General features: G+C 39.1%; 1 protein-coding gene across 7 annotated transcripts in view; it reads right to left on the bottom strand.

The window, feature by feature from the left end:
- Positions 1-8426: 8426 nt before the first annotated feature.
- Positions 8427-23528, bottom strand: part of LOC135213034 (lysine-specific demethylase 8-like) — a 292898-nt gene continuing 277796 nt past the window's right edge. For all 7 annotated transcript variants that reach the window (XM_064246850.1, XM_064246848.1, XM_064246846.1 and 4 more), the window contains 2 exons: positions 10730-11523; positions 8427-8784 (listed from right to left, as the gene is read on the bottom strand). In XM_064246850.1, coding sequence (XP_064102920.1) covers positions 8527-8784; positions 10730-11523 — 1052 coding nt within the window. In that variant the 3' untranslated portion in view covers positions 8427-8526. The remainder of the gene's footprint in view (positions 8785-10729; positions 11524-23528) is intronic.

Here is a 23528-nt window from a genome sequence, read left to right as displayed (position 1 = left end):
CGCAGGGTTTAGTTACGAGTAACTCAAAAAGAAAAATAGAGTACTTAGTTAAGAACTAACCCAAAATGAAAAGAAAATAGATATAATGAATATAAGTGAAACCTGGTATTCCCAAGAGACTGGGAATGATGATCAAATAAAAGGGTTCCAAACTTATAGATCAGATAGAAAAAATAGGAATCAAGGGGGAACCGCAATATATGGGAAAGACAAAAAACAAGGAAAAATATATGAGAAATATAGTAACTCAGAATGTGAACTAATAGCGGTAGAATTTGAATCTGAAAAATTGATGAACATAGTAATATATAGACCTCCTAATACTAAAGAGTTTGACTTAATAATTGAAAAATTGGATGATATATGTAGAAATCACAAGGACTGGACTATTCTCCTATCTGGTGACTTCAAACTTTCCTTTCGTAGAATGGAAAAAAGAACGAATAGGAGGACTGTGGTTGTACTTATACATATAAAAAAGAGAGTAATAGTAGTGCAGAAGATAAGAGGCAATTTGAAAAGCTATTAGATATGCTACTAGAATACAACATTCAACAAATAAATCACCTGCCAACAAGAAAGGAAAATACTTTAGACCTAGTATTTGTGAACGAGATGAATTATGTTAAAGAAATAATAGTTTATAATGCGAGTATTTCAGATCATAATGTCATAGAATTAACAGTTCATTCCAAAGCAAGTGAAAATAGAGATAAGCAAGAAATGAAAAAGTGGGAAGGATATGGAAAATACAACTTCTACTAAAGTAAAAAAGTAAAAATAAATAAAAATTGGCGTCAGAAATTTAATGAAGAATTAAACAAAGATTGGGATAACATTTTCGTAAGTGATGACATAAGGGTAAATACGGAGATATTATATAAAATATTGGAGAAAATAGTGGATAAATATATACCGAAGAAGAAAAGTAAACATCATTCATGCATACCAAGAGACAGAAGGATCTTGTTCCAGAAAAAGAAAATCAGAAAGTGGAAAAAAGGTCTTGCAAAAGAAAAAAATGCATGGAAAGTTATAGAACTAAAAAGTAAGATAGAAAATGCAGAACAAAAGATTATACAATCAAAAGAAAAGGAAAAACGGGACTTGGAAGAAAAAAACCCTATTAAATATCAAGCAAAACCCCAAACTATTATACTCATATGCGAAGAAGATGAATAAAGGAAGAATAGAAATAGGCCCTCTGAGAATTGAATGGAGATTAAACGAATGAAAAAAAAGGTAAATTTGCAAAACATACTGGCAGAAACGATTATAAGATAGAATTCACCCCTAGATAGATAATGAAGATAATGATATAGAAGTAAGGGACGAAAATAGTGAATATTTAGCTGACATAGAAATTAATGAAGCTGATATTGTGCAGGCAATTAATGAAATTAAAAAATGGAGCTGCTGCAGGGCCGGATGGAGTCCTGCTATCTTGTTAAAGAAAGTAGTTCATTCTATCGCAAAGCCACTTGCAATATTATTAAGACAAAGTGTAGATACAGGCAAGATTTATGATGAGCACAAATTAGCATATATTACCCCTACTTTCAAAAGTGGATCAAGACTAGAGGCAAGTAATTATAGGCCTGTGAGTCTAAGATCACATATTATGAAAGTGTATGAAAGGGTAATGAAGAAAAATATTATGAAACATTTAATAAAAAATAATTTGTTTAATATAGGACAACACGGTTTCGTACCCGGAAAAAGTACACAAACCAAACTGTTAGTCCACCGTGAGAACATATTCAAAAATATGAAAAGCGGAAATGAAACAGATGTGGTTTATCTAGACTTTGCAAAAGCTTTTGACAAAGTAGACCATAATATATTAGCAAAGAAAATTAGAAAACACATATCGTAGATAAAGTAGGAAGATGGTTAAAAGAATTTTTACACAACAGAAAACAGATGAGAAATCGGATGAAACCAAGGTAATATCCGGTGTGCCACAAGGTACGGTGCTAGCTGCAATATTGTTTGTTATTATGATTGAAGACATAGACAGTAATGTTAAGGATTCGGTAGTGAGTAGTTTCGCTGATGACACAAGAATAAGTAGAGAAATTACTTGTGATGAAGATTAGGAACGCTCTACAAAGAGACCTAACAAAGTATAGATTGGGACCAGAGGTAAATAGGATGGTATTTAACTCTGATAATTTGAATCAATAAATTATGGAGACAGAGAAGGAAAGCTATATGCATATAGGGGACCTAATAATGAGACAATCACAAATAAGGAAGCAGTTAAAGACCTTGGTGTGATGATGAATAGGAACATGTTATGCAATGATCAAATAGCCATTCTGTTGGCAAAATGTAAAGCAAAAATGGAATGTTGTTACGGCACTTCAAAACAGAAAAGCCGAACACATGATTATGCTTATTTATAAAACATATGTTCGTAGTCCACTGAATATTGCAATATGATATGGTACCCACACTATCAAAAGGATATTGCACAAATAGAGAGTGTACAAAGGTCCTTTACAGCTAGAATAGAAGAAGTTAAGGACCTAGACTACTGGGAAAGACTACAATCCTTAAAATTATATAGTCTAGAAAGGAGAAGAGAACGCTACATGATAATTCAGGCATGGAAACAGATAGAAGGAATAACAGAAAATATCATGGAACTAAAAATATCAGAAAGAGCAAGCAGAGGTAGATTAATAGTGCCCAAACTATACCAGGAAAAATAAGGAAAGCACACAGAACATTAATCCACTACGCACCAGCATCGATAATGCAGCGTCTATTCAATGCGTTGCCAGCTCATCTAAGGAATATATCAGGAGTGAGCGTAGATGTGTTTAGGAATAAGCTCGACAAATATCTAAACTGCATCCCAGACCATCCAAGATTGGAAGATGCAAAATATACCGGAAGATGTACTAGCAACTCTCTGGTAGACATTAGAGGCGCCTCACACTGAGGGACCTGGGGCAACCCGAACGAAGTGTAAGGTCTGTAAGGTCTGTAAGGTCTCTCTCTCTCTCTCAAGGTAGAGAGTAAGTGCGTAGCTTACATGAGCGCCAACCATACTTACTAAACAAACTAAGAAATATATGTATGCATAACTACATTAAACAAATGCCAATAAAAATAAAATATTCTACCACAGAGAGAGAGAGAGGAGATAGAGAGAGAGAGAGAGAGAGAGAGAGAGAGAGAGAGAGAGGAGGATGGAGGAGAGTTGGGCCGAACAGTAAGTGCGTAGTGTTTTGTAATTAATTCTATTACAAAGATGTTTGTTTCTACACACACACACACACACACACACACACACACACAACACACACACATATATATATATATATATATATATATATATTATATATATAGAGAGAGAGAGAGAGAGAGAGAGAGAGAGAGAGAGAGAGTGAATTTTGAGTAATTGCACGATTTCTAAGTATTTTACATAATTTGTAGTAAGCAAACCCAGTCAGTAGGTAGAACTATAACAATCAGCTATGATTTTGCCAAGATAAACTGCTAAGTAATGTATATGTATTGCTTCTATTTTTAGAAGCGTCCATTTTGCAGATATATATCTGAGATGTATAAGTGAATAAACATTTTAAACTTAATGAAAATAGCAAAACACCACTTACACTTAGGATAGGTTATTACTCATTTCATATGGAATTGCTGGTCACTAGAAGCTAAGCGAATTTCTCTAGGATACTGTATTGTGGTGGGTACTTTCCATTCTTTGTTACTAAGCGAATTTCGTTACTTACAGGAAGGGGGAAGATACGGCTCCCCCCCCCAAAAAAAATAAAAATCCTATAGGTTGAGGTGTCACTCGATGTCTGAAATTTACAATGCGTCGACTGGGCAAGGTAAGGTGAGTTCCGCAGAGGTCGATTTTTCAACTCTCCCGCGCATGACGTCACTTGGTGCCCTCATCGGTAGCCACTGGAAAAGCCAGTACCTTCATTCCCTTGCATGTGGCAAGGTAAATGGGAGTTTTTACGAATTTGTGGTATTTCTTGGGGTTTTTGGAATTTAGTATGTTATTGCCGTGGTGATATGTGCTTTTTATGGATGCTGTAACATGGAAAGGGTCAATGTTTGAAGTGAAGTTAAATAAGTCAAGTATATCTTAGTTTAACCAGACCACTGAGCTGATTAACAGCTCTCTAGGGCTGGCCCGAAGGATTAGGTTTGTCTTTTTTACGTGGCTTATTGTGGATTCCGAACCACATTATATTGAGAAATAAATTTCTAATAACCAGAAATAAATTCCTCTGATACCACGTTGGCAGAGCGGGGAATCGAACTTTGGACTACCGAATTGGTTAGGCGAGCACGTAAACCCACTCGTCCAACGAGGAACTGTTTGAAGTGAAAAGGCTAGCTTTTACCGATTCCCTGAAGATCCCTAAATGTGTAGGAAGTGGGTAAACATCTGCAGAAGTGACCATATAAACACCAAAACCGCAAGAGTGTGTTAGGTTTCTTTTCCATTAAGTGACTATACAAGAAACCTCAGGCATGATATGTTTAACTACTCCATGCGATTGGAAATAAATAGATAAATAAATAAATAAATATGATAATGCCATAATTGATTCAGGTATTTGACATCTTGACTCTGGTTTAGTCTACCTGTTACAATTAATATTGTGGATAAATGCAGAAAATATTTTATCGTGAACCAAAATTGGAGAAGTTGAAAGTGATTTCTTTTGTTGTTAAGTATAAGATAAGTATCAAACTTCCTAAATATTATTCGTAATATTATGTTTATCATGTTCAAGTGTTGAGCGGGGCTGACTTTTAGTTCCTCTAAACAACCTTGTTACTAGTGATCTGCCGCCTAGGATTGTTTTTTAAGGTGAACTGCTTGTTTACGCTGTTGTCCGAGAGCTGGAAGTATTTGTCGAGGCGAGCGGAGTTCCCAGGGGAGTTCTCAGGCAAAATCTTAGTTGTATGGTTGACATTTTTACAACTCTCGCTCATGGAAGGATAAACCCCTAGTGATCGATACCGACACTATGCCACTTTGGGGGCCAGCAGGAGCAACAGTAATTTAGTGAACGGCAGGAGTATTGAGGTGAGTCAGCCTTTTTACATCTGAACATGAGTTGATTTGATACCCTAGCCATAATGATTTAATACTCTGAATTAAATTAGTTCCCTTCTCAAGACCTTGTTAAAAATAAATCTCGGGATCAAAAGAAATTACGATTTTTCCAATTTTGTTTTCGGTTTCTTTTTTTACCGTTAAAAGTTTTTTTACAGTGGATTACCACTTTTATTGGGAATTCATCAATTGTTATTCGTGGATTACCACATTAGGCTATTAGCTATAAAGTTTTCTTTTTGTGTGGATTACCACAGTTTATGAACAATGTTTGTGCTTTTAAATTTAAAAATCGAATTCCATCGAAGGTATTTTTAGTGAACGGATTCCCGTTTTGAGTTTTGTTTTTGTTAACACGGATTCCCGTAAGTAATTTAGTTTCCCTTTTACCTAAACAGTTTTACGGGGAGTGTTTTTTGTGTTTTTCAGATCCTGAGAGACATGATAGTCATTGGTAGGGGCTTGCTTCATATGGTTGTTTTCCGGTGAAGTAAGTTACTAACTTGAGGGAGGCAGGACAGCAGTTAATCATCTTAGTTGTCTCAACCAGTAATTTGTATCCAAAATATTAATTAAATGAATATAACTGGACTTTTAAGAACTTTTTGCTTCATTTACCTCATTTTGTTTGTTTTTACCTTGCCATTGAAAAAATATTGTGTAATAAATATATTATTTATAGGTTTATGTGAATATTCAACTGGTTAAGAGCAATAAGATTTAAATTACGCCTAGACCTATGTGTAGTTTAAGAATAACTGCTAAGGGGATATACTCATATGATATACTATACTCTGTTTTTTTTTCATCCGTCCATCGGCCTGTGGTGTTTTCACATGGTAACACTGCTTCCCGGGCTTTAAATAGTTACGCTATGTGTAAATTTTAGGTAAATAAAAGGATATTTGGGTGTGGTGTACATTTGTAACTGAAAAGCGTTTTAATAATTTACTGTATGCGAATTACACCGTTAATATTCGAAATAGGATATTGTTATTATTGTTGAATGTAAGCTGAATGTGACTATCTAAAGCCCTGACGCAGTGTTACCATACACAAACACCATAGGCGGCTGGACAGATGGAAAAAAAACGAGTATAGTCAACACGAGAGAGAGAGAGAGAGAGAGAGGAACAAGCATTATGTTGACATTGTTTTCATTTGTCCGACATAGGAAGGGGACAATTATTAGAGAGAGAGAGAGTTACAAGGATTAGGATGTCTCAAAGACTTGTTAGTTCATCCGAGGAGACATCATGTGCTCACTTATCTGCAGGAGCAGGTTTTACTGTGCATTCACGTGTCCTAATGATTTTGTCTGGCTTTCTTTTAAAACTCTTCCACACTGTTGCTGTTTACAACTTCTGGTGGCAGTTTATTCCACATCTCACATATTTTGTATGGAAAGAAGTTCCCACAATGGGATGTGTTGTATCTCTTCAGTTATAGTTTCCATCCATTACTTCTTGTCTGGTTTTCGTTTAACGAGAGAGAGAGAGAGAGAGAGGGCGGGGGGTTTGCATAACTGAATGAACCATAGGCTTATAGAGATAAATTCTAGTAATTTAAGAGCATATATAGTATGTAATATCTTCCAGTTGATTGAAAATGAAAAAGTAAATCCACAATAATTTGTCTGTTGGATCTTATTATTCAAAATACAAAGCAGAAAGCTTTCGATGACCTGCACGGTCCTCCTTGTGTGTGTGCGTGTGTCAGAGAGAGAGAGAGAGAGAGAGAGAGAGAGAGAGAGAAGGGGGAGGGCGTGGTTGGAAATTTACACCATTTTTTCTCTTTTTTCATTTATATGAGCAGGCCTTTTGCAATTGTTATTGTGAGGAATGTCAAAATGATAAAGTACACGTGTGTTTTATCGTTATGACATTCCTTCCAATGACAACTGCAAAAGGCCTATTCATTTAAATGAAAATTTTTCTTGCATGTCTCATGAAACGTCTTCTCCCACCTGTAACCGATGATTACTTCTTTAAACATGGCTGGTTCTCATTAAAGCGTCTTAGCAATGAATGACAGTAGTAGCAATATTGCATATCAGAACTTGAATGAAAACGATTTTAAGTATCTTTTTCGGTTATATTATGGAGGAGTTATGAAGTTCCATTTGACAATGTCTGTGTGTGTGTGAGAGAGAGAGAGAGAGAGAGAGAGAGAGAGAGAGAGAGAGAGAGGGTGTAATTGCTGTATGGATGGTTAATGACTGAATTGGTTGTTGGTAGGTTCTGGGATGTCTGCTGGTCCTGTTGATTGTTAGAGTTCTGTGTTTTGAGTGTTTTTGAGTCAGTCTTTGGTGAGAGCTGGTGAGAGTTAGTGGTGTCGGAAGCAGTTATTTGAAGGATTGGAAATTAGTTGTTTTTTGTGTTTTGTTTTATTGTTGTTAAGTTAGTGTTTTTTCTTTGCTTAGAGTTGTTGTGCCTGTGCTGTTGTCTTTGTTGTTATTCTTTGGTGTTGTTAGTGGGTGTGTATGTTGCCTTTTGTGCTGTTGCTTTTTTGTGTCGGTTGTGTTGTTTGTGCAGTGGTCTTGGGTTGTGATTGTTCCTTTTTTGTTGTTGAGTTGTGGTTGTGTTCCTTTTTTGTTGTTGCGTTGTTGTGGTCCTTGGTTGTTGAATTGTTGGTTGTAGTCCTTGGTTGTTGTGGTTGTTGTGTTGTTGTTGTTATTGGGTTGTGGTCCTTGGTTGTTGTTGTTGCTATCTCTTGTGACCTCGACCAGTGGACAGCACAGGATAGCCCGGAGTAACTGGATTGATTGGTAAGTACATGTGTTTTGTGTTTTTTTGTTTTTTGTCAATTGTCCTGCTGTATTTTGTTGTGTAAAGAAGAAAGTGTGACTGAGGGTGGGTTTGACAGCTGGAGTGATAAGGTTAAAGTGGGGAGGGTTTTGCCACTTGTTTTTCCTAAGCTTGTGATCCCGCCACATTATTCAGTGAAAGTTAGTTTGATAAGAATTTCTGAAGCATCGTATCCCTGAAACCTTTAGTCCTAATTCATTGTATTCTCTGGCTCCTACTAGACAACCAAGTTCCAAAACTTCCAGCTTAAATGCAACATGGGGACGTGATCTTTCAGGCCCACATAATACTCTGATTTACTGTTTTATTATTTTTTTCCTAGTTGATTTGTCAAATTTCTGCATTTGACTTTTACATGCATGAAACGTTAAAGCAATACACGTCTGAGGACCCTTACATCTCTGTAGAAGGGAAGGCATTCCTCACTGAATATTTTCTGAATATATTTTTATCCCCTCAGACACTAAAAACGTTTACATATACGAACGAACAGGTAAAGAAAAACTGACAAACAACCAGTAAAAAATTTTTATTCGAAACTCTAGTCTCAAGAGAGAAATTTCAAACTACAAGAAATAGCAAACTCCTCCTCTGAAGGAGGGTCACCGCTCTCTAGACCCACCAGAAGGACACAGAAAAAGAGGTCGAGAGAGATCTGATGTAGTGCCAGCATCGTGGTGGGATATAGACGGCTTCCCCGGGGCCGATAATGAGATCGTAGAACTGGGCGTTCTTAAGAAGTGGCTGGTTTGGATCTTGTGGTCCCTCGACATCCACCTGAGAGGTGTTACTCAATAAGGGATCTGGGTGCGGGTAGAGGTACTCAGTCTGGTCCTCTTCGTACAATCGAACATACTTGTATCCAACAACCTTTAAGGAAATAAAAAGGTTTATCTATGAGTATACAGTTGATTGTACTGTCTCAAATATCACATGGAAAATAGTTTAGTAAGTCTTGAAAACTAGGGGTTTTCTGTAAACCAAAAATGCTTGCTTTGTAAAAAATCTCAGGCACACCAAGCAAGAATTGACTTGCCTTGTAAAGCTAGACCTAATCCTGTAATACCGTATTATAGTTTTTTTTTAGAATTAAGATGTATAACATGCAAACTAATTCTATGTAAACTAATGGACATATAAATTCTAAAAGATTTTTCTGACTCACAATGATTCATAGCTTCTCCAACGACTGTTAGCAAATCTCAAACAGAAGGTGGGAATTTAGTAGTGATTAAATTTCAAACTGAACATGTTTTCAGCCGCAGCATGCAAGATGAAGATACCAGGTAGTCTACTCCATAAACAAGGAAGAAGCCTTGCATCGTGGTTCTCCCAAGATCTCCCAAAAGTCGACTGTACAATAGTTGAATTCAAATGAGGAAGGATGCAAAGTGCCACTAGCTTAGCTTGTTTCATGTGAAAAATCAAGTGTTGCCTTAGGAGGCATTTTGATTAGAGCAAATGCAGTAACACATCTCAATGTTCTCGAAGTGATCTTCCAAACAAAAAATGTATCGCATGAAAGTTTTAAAAAGATAGCGTTTGAGCAAGAAAATAAGTCGAAAAATGATTTGTTTTGCTCTTGATCAACCCTTTTCATTCATCCTTTTATTAATTCTCTCTGCTCTGAGCCTCTCAAAATCAAGAATTTTCTGTACACAGAGAACCAAAAGTGAAGATTGATTATGTCTGTTAAAAACTGGTGTCACAACATCGGTTACTGACACCGACCAAAAGTGAAGACAGTTTCAAGAAGGATCACGGAAAACTTCAGGGACTGAAAATAAAATATATGATGGAAACCTAGGAACAAATGAGAGGGGCGATGATTAATGATTAGTTGGTTTATCTAACCTGGCATTACTGTAACTACCGTCATTGACATCATAGAGGAACAAAAATATTTTGTAAAAGAACTTTGAGGCGGCTAGAAAAATAAAAACACAAAGCAGCTCCATTTAAAGTTCAAATACATAAGAATGGGAAAATACGAGTCACACATGCATGAGACCCAGTAAGTTCCTGAAAGAACGGGGTAGTATGGATAAAACAGTGTAAGTTCTGTTAATGATAAAAGAATGTACTCATGCAACAAATACATTTTTTATCTGAAGCTAAATCAAAGCTTCAGATTATACGGTTTATAGAATTAGACTATGGAGTAACAATTGTTTCAGCGCAATTGTTTCAGTGCAATTTTTGAGAATGGTTGCTCCTGTGCCCATATTAACAGCTTTCGTATGACTACTGCAACTATCTATTAAAAACTTGGAATCTCATAAGTTTCTTCTCACTCTCTTCTTACTCTTACTATGAATTTTGAGATGCAGATGTTAGTGATCCGTTTTTTTATATATATAATCTAAGCATTCTTTCTTTGCAGCAAAAAGAGATTTTCAGGTATTTTTTGAAATATTTCAAAGGTTTCTAGTACAAGCTAACACATGGTCCTACTTTCAGATTTGCTAATTTACTGGGCTACTTTCCTTACAAAGAAGAATGTGGTGGATAAAACTGCAGAGTGATGAAAAAGCATATCTTTCATCGCCTTTATACATAATTGGTCAGCTCATTGCCCATGTAATTTCTATCCCTGATAAACTGTAGTAAAACTGGAATCATCTATCTGAAATATTCCCTACGTTAACATTTATGTCATATGATTTATTCAACATTTGTTTTATCTGTGAAAATTCTGACTCCCTTCAAATAATTTGGACACAGCATCGTTGGAAAACCTACTTTTTAAGGTGACCCTAAAGACAAGCAAATATGACTGAATGTGAAAATGTCCTCTAAATTGCACTCAACCTGCCTGCACAAGGATGTTGTGGTCAGGATCATGATGCAGGGGGCTGACTGTCCCCTTAGGCCCTATCCAGGCATTTAGTCTTGGCGGATGTTCTCCCAAGTGACAGTAGTCGGGAATTAACAGATCCTCTTGCAGTTCAGGCACTTGATCTAGCAACTGATGTTGGGCAAGATAACCGGTTGGAGCCCCAGGTTCGCGCTTAGTTATATAGGTTGTAAGATATTCATCCAGAGTCATCAGAGCTTGTGACCAAGACTCGTCAGTGTACCTGGCGCCTATTTCAACTGGCACTGTTCTTCCTCCAGCCACTTCCCTGAAGTAGCCAATATTCCAGAGCTCGTTGGCAGGCCAGTGATCCATAATACCTAAGAGCTTGACAGGCTTACCAGCATTCATGTATTTCAATAAGAACTGATCAAGCGCTGGTTGACGCACTGAAGGGAGAGGTTTCACCACGACTGCAGAATCTTCCTGCTGGACAGGCAGAGATTCAGATTGGCTGTCTCCGTCATCACACATTTCCGTTGCATCTTTTTTTCTGGACCTTCTTGCATGTGAATTGAATGCTGAAGCTATGCAGTGGAGTGGATTGTCATCAATTGGAGCACCCATCAACAGGCCTCTATCACATACTTGTACAATCTCAGAGGCTGAGTTATAGAAATCCCGGAGGCCGGTTGACTCGTTCTCAATTGTTTGATTGTCCTTCAGTATTTTCAGAAGGCAGATTCCTACTAATCCAATACTCCCCCAAGTGAAAACCAGACGCCACGTTAGAGGAACATCTTTCCAGTTACCTGAGAGGAAAAAAAAGCATAAGAATTATATTAAAGCATTGAAGCAATTTCATGTTATCTGGTCAACTTTTGTTTAAACTATAAAAGTCTTCCTCCTGTTTTTAAGCTGTATGGTTACATATTTTCACAAAACAAGTCAATCAAATTGTAAGATAGGTATAATTCTCACGTTACCGTTATTTTGGCCCATTCGCTTATCTCATTGACAACAAAGCAAAAATAATGGTATTTTGTTAGTCTTACCATGTGGTAACCGATACCAGTAGCTACGAGTCAGTGATTGTTTTACCGTCCCCGCTTTTTTTTTTATCGTAATGACAAAAAATATCACGAAAAAATAAGTGTATTGAAGTTCTTCTCTTTGTTGAAAGAAATTTTATTTTTTTCAGTCTTACTGGCATATGATTTTTTCTAATGAAGGGTAAACAGGATTTCGAAAACTAAGGTTTTTGTTAGTTTTCAAACTCATGACCCAATAGCTTCCAAAAGTCTTATGGCTTGTTGGCTGCTTTCGAAGTCTGTTTACTTAAAACTATTACCATCCGATTAAAGCAGATTTACCAGTTGCATGAATAAAGAGCAGAGCTGATATCTAAAATACTATAACTAATTAGATCACAATTGGCTTACCTAATTACAACCTGATTACGCCAGGCTTGTATAACGCTGTAAGGGAATTCAGAACAACCAATAACTAGATTTTGAGTCACGTGTTGATAACTAGATAGAAAGCAAGGGAGGAGAAGAGAAGCAATTTGGTACAGACTGAGAGAAAACTATATTAACATCCTAGTTAGCTCTTCTATGTTTTTTTATCTTAAATTTGGCTGAGAGAATATAGGTGTAACCAGGTCCTGCGTGTAACATAATTAAGCCCGGTTCAAGGGCTGTTGCCTGGGACACGCTGTAACCTTCAAATCTGTGTTCTTTTCAGTTACGATCGACAGCAACATATTCCGGCTAACTTCTGGATTCCTGTATCCTCAAACATTCTCACTATTTCGTTATGATTATAGAGTTGCCAATACCATGACAGAAGATCAATTAACTAACTTTTTTTCCCGTAGCCATCTCCCTTCTTCATTTTACAATTCTCTCTCTCTCTCTCTCTCTCTCTCTCTCTCTCTCTCTCTCTCTCTCTCTCTCTCAAAATATTAAAAGGCATAGCAAAAGTAGACAGTAACCTATTTACGTTTAAACGGGCAGTAGCTATTGTAGAGTAAGAATTAACACCTTCCCTGATCCAGCTTAACGTTTCCAGCATCACCCCCGGTCAGTTCCTCAATTGACCTTTGACCCATTTAGCAAGCCCTCAAGCACGGTCCTTTTAATATTGAGTCACTACCCTCTCTCTCTCTGTGAACACACGCACCTCACCCTGTCCCTCTTTTAAAATCTCGACACTGACCCAGTTGTTGTTTTCAGGATATGAGTCTCAGAGATGGAGGAACAAAAGGGTGTGCTGCTATCACTTCCCCACAGGATGCTGTCGGCTAAGATGCCACCGACGACGCCAACTCCAGTTTGGGGAGGGGGGCGGACAGTGAAACCCCAAACTCCAATACCTTCCTTTCCGGGTATAAATACTCCCTGCGAAGTTCCATACCTTTGCAGTGCAGATCCTGGCTTCAAAGAAGCAACACCCTAATGGTGCAGGCCCAGACCTTTGCCAAGCATTCCCTTAGCAGTGGCATACTGTATTGGTCAGGACATGTAAGAGTACCAACGACAGCTGATCCTCTATTCAAGTCCAGAGACCTTGATATCCAGTCCTAGCTTCACATCAACCATGACTTGGGCTTGAACCCACATTAACCAAGTCCGGACAAAGCCAACGTTTGTGTCAACCTCCCTATACATTCTCGTGCTATACAAGAGGTTTGCACTTCCACAGTATCAATCGAGTGCTGGGGCTCCACCCTGACCCTTCTCGCTCACTATGCTCCAGACCTCTGCCTGCCCTAGCCTCGCCCTTGAGAACCTCGCTCTGTCCCAGGACATGACGGGCTGTTTACGCTCTCTTGGGTTACCACTGGCTAGTAGTGCACTGCTACCATCACAACTTGAGCTCCTGCCGAGCTGCTCCTACCTGCTGTCCTATCACTTGGCTCCCAGTGGAAGAATCAAGTTCTCCCACGTCCTATGGTGAAGCACTGCAGCCGACTGACATCCTTCAGGCCCTTACGACAGTCACTCCAAGGAGATAAGGTAAGAAAATCACAGTTGGTTGCCAGTATTCACCTCTTTATCTTGCACTCAAATTTTCCTTGCTGTCAAATTTCCAGTGTCCCAATTCCCAGAATTCCTTAAAGCCCTTTTTAAGTACTGATCTCTGTAATGGTTAATGGTGTGTTTCCTTGCTTGCTATATGCGCTATATGAAGTAACAAGTTGAGTAAATTGCTGTTTTGATATATGACAGTGTGTTAGTGTTTTTTCTTGCTATAAGCATTGCACAATCTCGAACTCTTGTGTCATTACTGTACATCTTCCAGACCTCTCGCCAGTCTTCCGTTGTGTACCCCGCATTCATGGACTTCAGCAGAACCACCTCAAATCTAACCACCAGGAAGATCCTGGGGTGCCATATCTGCAGAATCAAAGTGATAATCATTTGTTGTAGTGTTTTACCACAGTACATTCTGATATCTTTTAAACTATTCCAGTTTGTAATTCTTAGTTTACTAATTTTGTTTGTAGTATTGGTCTACTTGCTAATTGGCACTAGTGTTCTGTTTTACCTTGTGATTTAACGTAAACTTGTAGCCAATCTGCAAAGCCAGATTAATTAAGTTGAAAGCGTTGTTGCCCCTTTGAGATTTATGTATTGTTTTATGGAAGAGTGACCTCCCAGGATTGGCGGCATATAATAATATATATATTTCAGCAATAGAAACCTCTCCCACGCAAACTCACCCTGCAAGCTCAGAAGCAATATACAATAGAGGAATACCTTACAATCTCAGCAATAATGATCATTGTTTAATTTCATAACATAGAGTCAAACAGTGGGAAAATCTGCCCCTTAATTGTATCTCTCCACTCTACCTTTGGATAATCTTTTAATCTGTTCCTTTGTCTAAGTGACTGCCAAAGACCTCAATTTCAGCTGACACCCTTCGGAGATGCTAATTGCGCCCGGGGCAGGTGAAGATGGCATAGAGGCCAAGACGAGAGAGAAAGCTCCTACAGTGCTCAAAGGACCAGCGTCATCTCAAACACCTAGGTGAACTAACCTCTTGGCCATGTGCCCCGGGCCCATAGTAAACGTGGCCAGTCACCATACAACGCCACCTGCAAAAAATCCTAATCACCAACGTTATAAAAGGGCTTCATCCAGATGACTCTTTCTTAGAAGATGTTACTGACTTAACCAAGACACTTCAGTTCTCAGAAGACGTTAGTGACTTAACCAAGATACTTAAGTTCTCAGAAGACGTTAGCGACTTAACCAAGACACTTCAGTCCTCTGTCCAGAGCCCCCAGTTACTTTTGTATAGACAGGGACAAACTCATAGCCATTTGCTATCACAACCAAGCTTTTCATATTAGTTTCTAGGATAATTTTCCATGCAGAATCCATTTCTGCTTGGGACATTTTTGTATTGTACATATTTAATGAAAAAATTTGCACTTTTGCACAAATTAGCAGAAATTATGTCTAAAGAGCTTAGTGGTGGCATTTTGGTGGTTATTTGAGGTAAGTAGGTAAATGGAAAGTTTGTCTTTTCCAGGGTTTTATTATATTTACAGGATAATAATTATGCATATTCATTATTATTAATTAGTATAAATTATGCATATTTAAATAAAATTTTAATAAGACTCAAAGAAAAAGTGGTACCAGTAAATTTCTGTTCAATCTTATTTGATTTACCTTTTTGTACGTAAATTACTACACACTCCAGCATACTGATCATTAAACAGGCAGCTATAACAGTAATTTGAATTTCTTCAGTGTTAATCAACTCATATGTCTGAAAGAATATCAGAATATGAACATGCTTTGCAAAAAATTTGGAGATAACTGCACATTTTGCCTAAAATAAGAAACAAGAATATTAGCAAAAAAGCAAATATGTTAAAAATAATTTTTACACAATATAAAAGATAAACATAAGTAAGTAAATAAAATGCACAAATAAAATTTTTGTTTACAATTCTCACAAATAATTTATCTTATGTCAAATCATCTGAGTAGTCACTGTCTCCTAAAGAAAATCACTGTCACTCTCTGATGATGGTGATGAAGAAGAAATATCATAGGCAGATGCTGGGTAACTTTCATCAGATGTGTCTTCTTGGGAGGTTGAAGCCCTTGTTTCTGTCTCTCAGTTTGAAGTGCTCATCATCAGCTTCCTCCCCAGACTTTGATATCCTGAGAGGCTTTTCACACAAGCTTGACGGGAACTGTGAGCAGGAAAACCAAACAGGGATAAGGCAGTCGTTGGACAGCTGCCGGGCATTGTCCTCTGATGGAGGATAATCGGTATCTTGTTTGAGAGACATTGCTTCCAGATAAATGCTTGTAAATTGACCCTTTTTCGATGTTCATCTGGACTAATGTTTGTCCGGGAGGATATTGAAACGATGTCACCTTCTGTTGATCATACAATCTGATTCAGGTTTCTACATAATCTTCACCCTCTATTCCTGGATACATTGACGTCTGCATGAAGCAGAGATAATTTTCTCGTTGTTGAAGGGAACCAGGAATAACTCCAGCTGATGACAGTAAGTTAGTCTTGTTTTGTGCCACTAATTTCTTGAATGGTTTCACCTTTCCTACTCTTACGGGTATGAGGTTGTGTTACATCCTGTCAAGCTGTGATAAGCCAGCAGGATATCACACACTTCCATTCCATAAGCTCTGCCAATAACCCATACATCCACATATTGCTCTTTATCTATTTTCAAGTACCATTTTTCATTAGGGACAACTTTGCTGAAAGAATATACAAATAAAACAAATTTGCCAATATCTGTGGCAACAACCACAACAAATCTTTCAGATAAAGATGCATGCTGAACAACTCTTGTATCTGCTTCGTGGTGATTGCATTGTTCAAGAAGATTTACATCTTCAGTATTGATCATCCAAGTGTTGTTTGATTCTGTAAGTATACAAGCAGAATGGCTAGCTTTGCTCTGAATGAGTCACTCTTGTAGTGATTAGTAAAAAAGTTTATCAATGATGTTTTGTTTTCACGACTCTGCAGATATTCCAGTCTTTGCCCTTTGGCATCAGTTGTCCATTTTCTGTGATCAAAATCTTTCTAACTGCATGGCTTCTTCTCTTTCATGTGGTGCCTTGATTCTGTATTTCTCATAAGTATCCATGACTATCACCAGTCTCGAAGGCCATGCAGTTAGAAAGATTTTGATCACAGAAAATGGACAACTGATACCAGGAATAGAGGGTGAAGATTATGAAGAAACCGGAATCAGATTGTATGATCAACAGGTGACATCGTTTCAATATCCTCCCTGACAAACATAGTTCAGATGAACATCGAAAAAGGTCCAATTTACAAACATATAAATGAAAGCAATGTCTCAAACAAGATACTGATTATCCTCCATCCGAGGACAAAGCCCGCCAACTGTCTGACGACGGTCTTATCCCTGTTTGGTTTTCCTGCTCACAGCTCCCGTCAAGCTTGTGTGAAAAGCCTCTTAGGATATCAAAGTCTGGGGAGGAACAGAGACAGGAAAGGGAAGACGTCACACCATAATCTCAGTAACAGTGATTTTCAGTTTAGCAGTGTTTCAGAATTGTTAGAGGGAGACAGTGACTACTCAGATGATTTGGCATAAGCCATTCTAGATCATTATAGGATAAATTTAGGAATATAACATAAAATGTTTTACATATTTGTGGTGCTAATATTCTTATGTTTCTTATTTTAGGCAAAATGCGCAGTTATCTACAAATCTTTTGGAAAGCATGTCCATATTATGATATTCTTTGTCATATGGGTTAACTTACTCTGAACAATTTCAAATATTACTATTATATCTATCTGTTTAATGATCAATTATGATGGAATTTGTAGTAATTTACGTACGAAAAGGTAAATCAAACAAGACTGAACAGAAGTATACTGGTGCTTTTGGTCTGACAATTTTTTTCAAATATGCATAATTTATGCTAATTAATAACAATGAATATGCACAATTATTATCCTGTAAATATAATCAAACCTGGAAAAAAAAACTTACCATTTGTTTACCTCAAATAACCGCCAAAATGCCACAACATAAATTCTGCTAATTTATGCAAAAATGTAAATTATCTCATTAAATATGCACAATACAAAAATGTCTCAAGAAGAAATGGATTCTACAGGAAAAATTACCATAGAAATCAATGTGAAAAGCTTGGTAGTAATAAATATAAAATGGTTACGAGTTTTTCCATGGCTGGTGCCCTTGAAGAGGAGATTCTGTCTCCCTATGAAGGTCAAGTGCCCGAGTCCAGGTTCTTTTGTCAGTCACGTTCCTAGTATTCTCCTGTACCTTTATTTTCCTTTTCTTATTGTGAATACCAGAGTGAGACTTGCATATTACCATTTCCATTAAAGAACAATGTAAGTGCCATAAGCAGTGTTGCTGGAATCGAGTTGCCTGGCACATTCTGTGCAATTTCTCAATTCCTTATCAGTATATTCTTGTTAGCAGCAAAGTAACCGTATGTGTTTCTGATAACAGACAGGTGCATTCTGCTGTGGATCTGTGCATAACCACTGTTCTTCTCCCCTGCAGTGCGTTTGAAGCGGGCCCCCTTTAGAGATTATTCAAGAGAGTTACCTATTTGTGTGAATCTTGTATTATGGCAAGACTGTTTACCTGTCCCTATTTATGCTTCATTCTCCTAATATGTGTTTTTCTAATGTAAAAACAATTAAGTGAACCTTATTGTTTACCTAATAATTCTCCCCTTTGAAGAAGGCTTCAGCTGACACCTTTTTGTACATGATTTACCTGAATTCCTTTGTTAAGGTCAGATTTCCCCATTTTCAAGGTAAGTTAACCATTGCCTTCAGTGTAAACCATATCAGTGGCGACCATGTGCTCAGCATTTTCTTGCTCTTGCCATTGTAAGACCCTTGCAATTGCAACTATCAGCTGAATTAGCCTCCGTAAAAGCGGTTGCAAGAATAGAAACGAACCTCCCTGAGTAAATTCCCTTTATAAGTGCACAAGTGATCCACATGTATGCAATTCAGTCATAGAGAAGGGAGAGTATTAACCATTCCTACGAGCTATTGATGCTAATGCATAATAGTCTGCATGTCTTAATGGGTAGGATAGTTAGGCAAGTGAAGTGAACGTCAAAGTGATCAAAAGGAGAGATTGTGTGTATTTCCTTGCCATGTGATTCAGATAATTTCCGTTCTGAAAGTTAGATAAACACTACAGCCACAGAAGCCGTGTCCAGCAATGTCTCATGCTGCTAGATTTTACTTTCTCTCTCATGTATTAGGATTTGATATGCAGATCTTTTATTTCATTGTTCCATTTTAAAATCATAAAGGTAGCTGCATTGCAGAATATTTTCTCCAAGCCACGTGAACCCCACAATTACAGTTATACATAAAATGTCTGTCAGAAGTTTCATAACATGCAGCACGTCGGAAATTCCCCATTCCTTGTATCAATTATTACAACCGTGAAGAGGAAATTTCCCAGAACCGTTTGGTCATTTTGTTAAGAACCCTGTGTCAAGTTTCGCTCATGCCAGATGTTCATTGGGTTGACGCAACCGACCTTGAGCTGTCTCACCGAGCACCCTTACCTACCCCCTCATACTCCCATCCTTTGTCAACACTGACCACGTGATTCAGTAGAGTAAACACATGTATAAAATTCGGTCACATGCCAACACAGGTCTCATAGATTAATGTAAATTTCTTTCTTTGAACACATGAAAATTCCCAGGCAGCCTAGCCTCACCTCGTACATGGTAGTTTTAAGCAGTTGTATTACCATTTGAGCGGGCTAATTTATTTTACCCGTTATACATGGTGCCCATATAAACCTTATGTAAGCTTAACACCTTCCTTTTGTTTATGCCAGCACTGCCACCCCAATGTCTCTCAGCAATTTTAACTTTTACTGAAAGATTACGCTAAGTTGTGCTAATTAAAACCATTCACTACAAACATCCCAAGTCCTTGCGAGACTCCCTAAAACCCATTCATTACGAACAATCTAAACTCCTTACAAGACTCCTTTGCAATCATTCATTTAGACAAACACTTGAGTCTTCCAAGACACCATAATTACATTCATCATAAATGAACTTTGAGTCTTCTGAGACCATAAAAACATTCATGTATGAACCTGAAGTCTTCTGAGACACTATAATTATGTTCACCACGAGTGAACCTTGTCTTCTGAGATACCTTAATTATGTTCATCACAAACGAACCTCGAGTCTTCCGAGACACCATACTTACATTTATCATGAACAAACTTTGAGTCTTCCAAGAAACATAATTACATTCATCATGAACAAAACTTTGAGTCTTCAGAGACACCATAATTACGTTCATCCCAAACAAACCTTGAATCTTCTGACACATCATACTTAAGTTCTTCATAAACAGACTTGAGTCTTTCGAGACACGCTAAGAAATTCTACATGAACAACCTCTAGTCTTCCGTGACACCCCCAAAGTTCTACACAGACAACCATGAGTCTTCTGAGACACTTGAAAGTTCTTCACAAACAAGCATGAATCTTTTGAGACACCCCTAGCCCATTCAAAACGGATAAAAATTTGAACTTGAGCTCTTTAGTACCCCTGAATAATCCTTTTAGCATAACCCCGAATCCTATGAAACTCCCTGAATAATTCATACTTAACAAACTAACTCCTACAAGTCACTCCTGTATCACCATTCTCGAGCAAGCCACTAATTTGAGTTTCACGGAACTATCTGGGTCGCAAGAGCCATCTAGCATTAACCATTAAGGACATATCTACTCTCCACAGAGACAAAATCATCTGATTAAGTGCCAGTCCCACCTCATCCAAAGGGACACTCTTACTTACCAGTGGCACTGACACTGACCCTAACTCCATTTCCTAAGTCCTTATTGACATATGTATGGGCTGCACCCACTTGATAACCCCTCAAGATGACTCAGACAAGATCCTCACTAAACAACGACTACAAGTTCTAAATGGAACTTGGGAAGAAACTGGACTGGACTGGACAGGACAAACCCTGAGTAAGTGGGCCCAAGGCAGAGAGAGAAGCAAAGAGAGCTGAAAGGGAAAGAGAGAAGAATCAGAAAGGGCAGAGTAGAAAGAAAGAGCAGAAAAGGAGGGAATGGGCACATCTGCTTGCCTTTGCCACCCAAGGACACTGAATCCTAGTAACCTCTCCACACTACATCCTCAGCAATGTCAGCATCCTTATCAGCAAATGGGACAAGACTGAGCCCAAAACCTGGCTCGACCATGTCAAGAAAGTCCTAAGAACCTATAACCACATTCTAGGAGACGTGGCACTGATCCTGGGGAAGCATCTTGAAGGGAAGGGTGCTGCTGTATTCAATGCTCTCGCCCTCCAATGACCAAGAAGACCTGGTAACAGTCTGAGCCGCCATTGTGAAGGCCTTTGTAATATTTCCCAATCGTTGGAGGTAAAGGTGGCGAAGCCTACCAAAGGAAGCCAACCAGACCTGGTCCGAATGGATCTTTAAGGAAACCAAGACCCTCAAATTATGGCTCAATTTATTGAAAGCCACCTCAGTGGAAGAAATACTCAAGGTTTTCCAACTCCAGGATTTCCTACTGTACACAACTCGCCCCTCAACCACATCTCGCCACGCACAGTCCCTACGGGCATAAAATCTATCCCTCATCCCAAGCCTCAGCTAACTCTTATTACCTTTCAAGAATGGGCACCCCCAAAAGAAACAAGTGTGCGTGGGCACTGCAAGAATCCAGGGTACCCAATTTAACTGTGCCATCTAAAGGCTGAAAACCAGTAGGACGCCCCCAGCAAGCCACCGAATGGGCAGACCCAAAACAAACCCACCCCAGGGCGAAGAGCAACAAGCTTGCTCCTTTCCACAGAACAGGACCCCAAAGGGACTTCAGAAAGGCAACATGTCGAGATTGTGGAAAGCTTGGCCATGCTTCTGCAAGCTATAAGCACTGACCAAAGTACACTGCTCGTGAGGCACATGCAAGATCATGTGCTGTCCAGCACCACTAATCAGAAGGAAGAGAGAATGTTTATCTGTTTGCTGAATGGGGAAGTGAAGGATCTCCCCATGGTTTGTCTTCAGGTTACTATGAGTGACGCCTCACGAGAGAAGGAACACCTCTTCAGAGTCATCCAGAACCTCACAACTGGACGTCCCCTACTTCTAGGCCAGGATCTGGTCCAAAGGAGGAATGCCACCATTTTTCTCTGGTTCATGACCTCCGTGGCCACCAAACCTCAAGCAGAGAAAGCAACTTCGCCTGAAAGTGATCCACTTCCTGACATCGACTTATCCGAAGTGCCATGGCTGCATGACCTGGCACTCCCCAAGATGAACTGACTTCTGAACCTACAGCCACCTCTCTCATCACAGGAGCAGACGCCATAGTTCCTACCTTGAGCTGGAAACAGCTCATCCAGGCCCAGACAGAAGACACCACCCTTCGACACCATCACATGGAAGCTGGGGCCCCCTCCCTTGCAGAAAGATCTTATTCACCTGGCACATGGTCTTGGAGACACTTTAGTGTCACCCGGACTACCCAAGACATTGAGGGAAAGTTTAACTGGCCTGGACTACAGAAGGCAGTCAAGGCCTTCATTGTCTCATGCCAAAAGCGCCAGATCACTGGCAATCCAAATGAATCAAAGCCTTCATTGCCTCATGCCCAATGTGCCAGATCAATGGCAATCCAAATGAAGTGCCCAAGTCCCCTATGAAAAACATCCTGTTGGTAGGAGTCCTGTTCCTGGATGTCTGTATTAACTACTACATGCCCCAAGGGGAACATCAATAGCAAGTCTGGAAATAGCCACTGCTTTCATCAGGGCCTTGGGTACTTCATTTGGATTGCCAGTGATCTGGCACATTGGGCATGAGGCAACGAAGGACTGCCAGTGATCTGGCACGTTGGGCATGAGGCGATGAAGTCTTTGACTGGCTTCTGTAGTCCAGGCCAGTTAAACTTTCCTTCAATGGCTTGGGTAGTCCGATGTCCCCCGAGACCATCATGTTTCAGGTGAAGAAAATCTTTCTGCAAGGAAAGGGGGCGCAGCTTCCGATTGATGGTACTGAGGGGTGGCGTCTTCTGTCTGGGCCCGTATGAGCTGCTTCCGGCTCAAGGTGGGAACTATGGCATCTGCTCCCATGATGAGAAAGGTATCCTGTCCGGAATGAGGGTTCCACGAATGCAGTAAAAGCTCTTGACCAGTTCTTTTGCCATTTTGGGTTTTCCACAACACTCCAAACGAACCAAAGACGACATTTTAAGTCTTAGGAGTTTTGGGACAGCATGGCGGGCAATGGTGTCAAGCAAATTCATTCTATACACTTCATTGCCCAGAAAACCAAGGGATAGTGGAACACTTTCACCAAACCTTAGGCGCCACTTTACCCAAACTTGGTTACAAAGAAGATCTACTTGGGACGAGAACTTCCACAACACACTCTTTGCCATTCGGCAAGCTCCAATTGAGACTCTGAGATATAGTCCCTTTGAAGTACTATATGCACACTGCACCAGAGGCCCCCTCGACATTCTGTATGAGGCCTGGGCTGACACAACAAAACCCAAATGGGTGAGAGATTTACTGACTATCCAATGGAAACTTTGCTGCCTGGGCAGTAGCCCAAGCCACCAAAGCTGCAACTCAGAAACGAGTCAAGTTAAAGTTTGATCATGAAGCCCGAACCCGGTCACTCAGTCCTTGTCCTCCAGACCGGAGCGAAATGCCCACTCAAGATGCAATTCAACTGCAGGAAAAGGCTCCATGTATAAA

The sequence above is a fragment of the Macrobrachium nipponense genome, chromosome 42 (assembly GCF_015104395.2).
Source record: "Macrobrachium nipponense isolate FS-2020 chromosome 42, ASM1510439v2, whole genome shotgun sequence".
NCBI classification, from domain to species: Eukaryota; Metazoa; Arthropoda; class Malacostraca; order Decapoda; family Palaemonidae; genus Macrobrachium; species Macrobrachium nipponense.
This window is presented reverse-complemented; position numbering and strand designations above follow the sequence as displayed.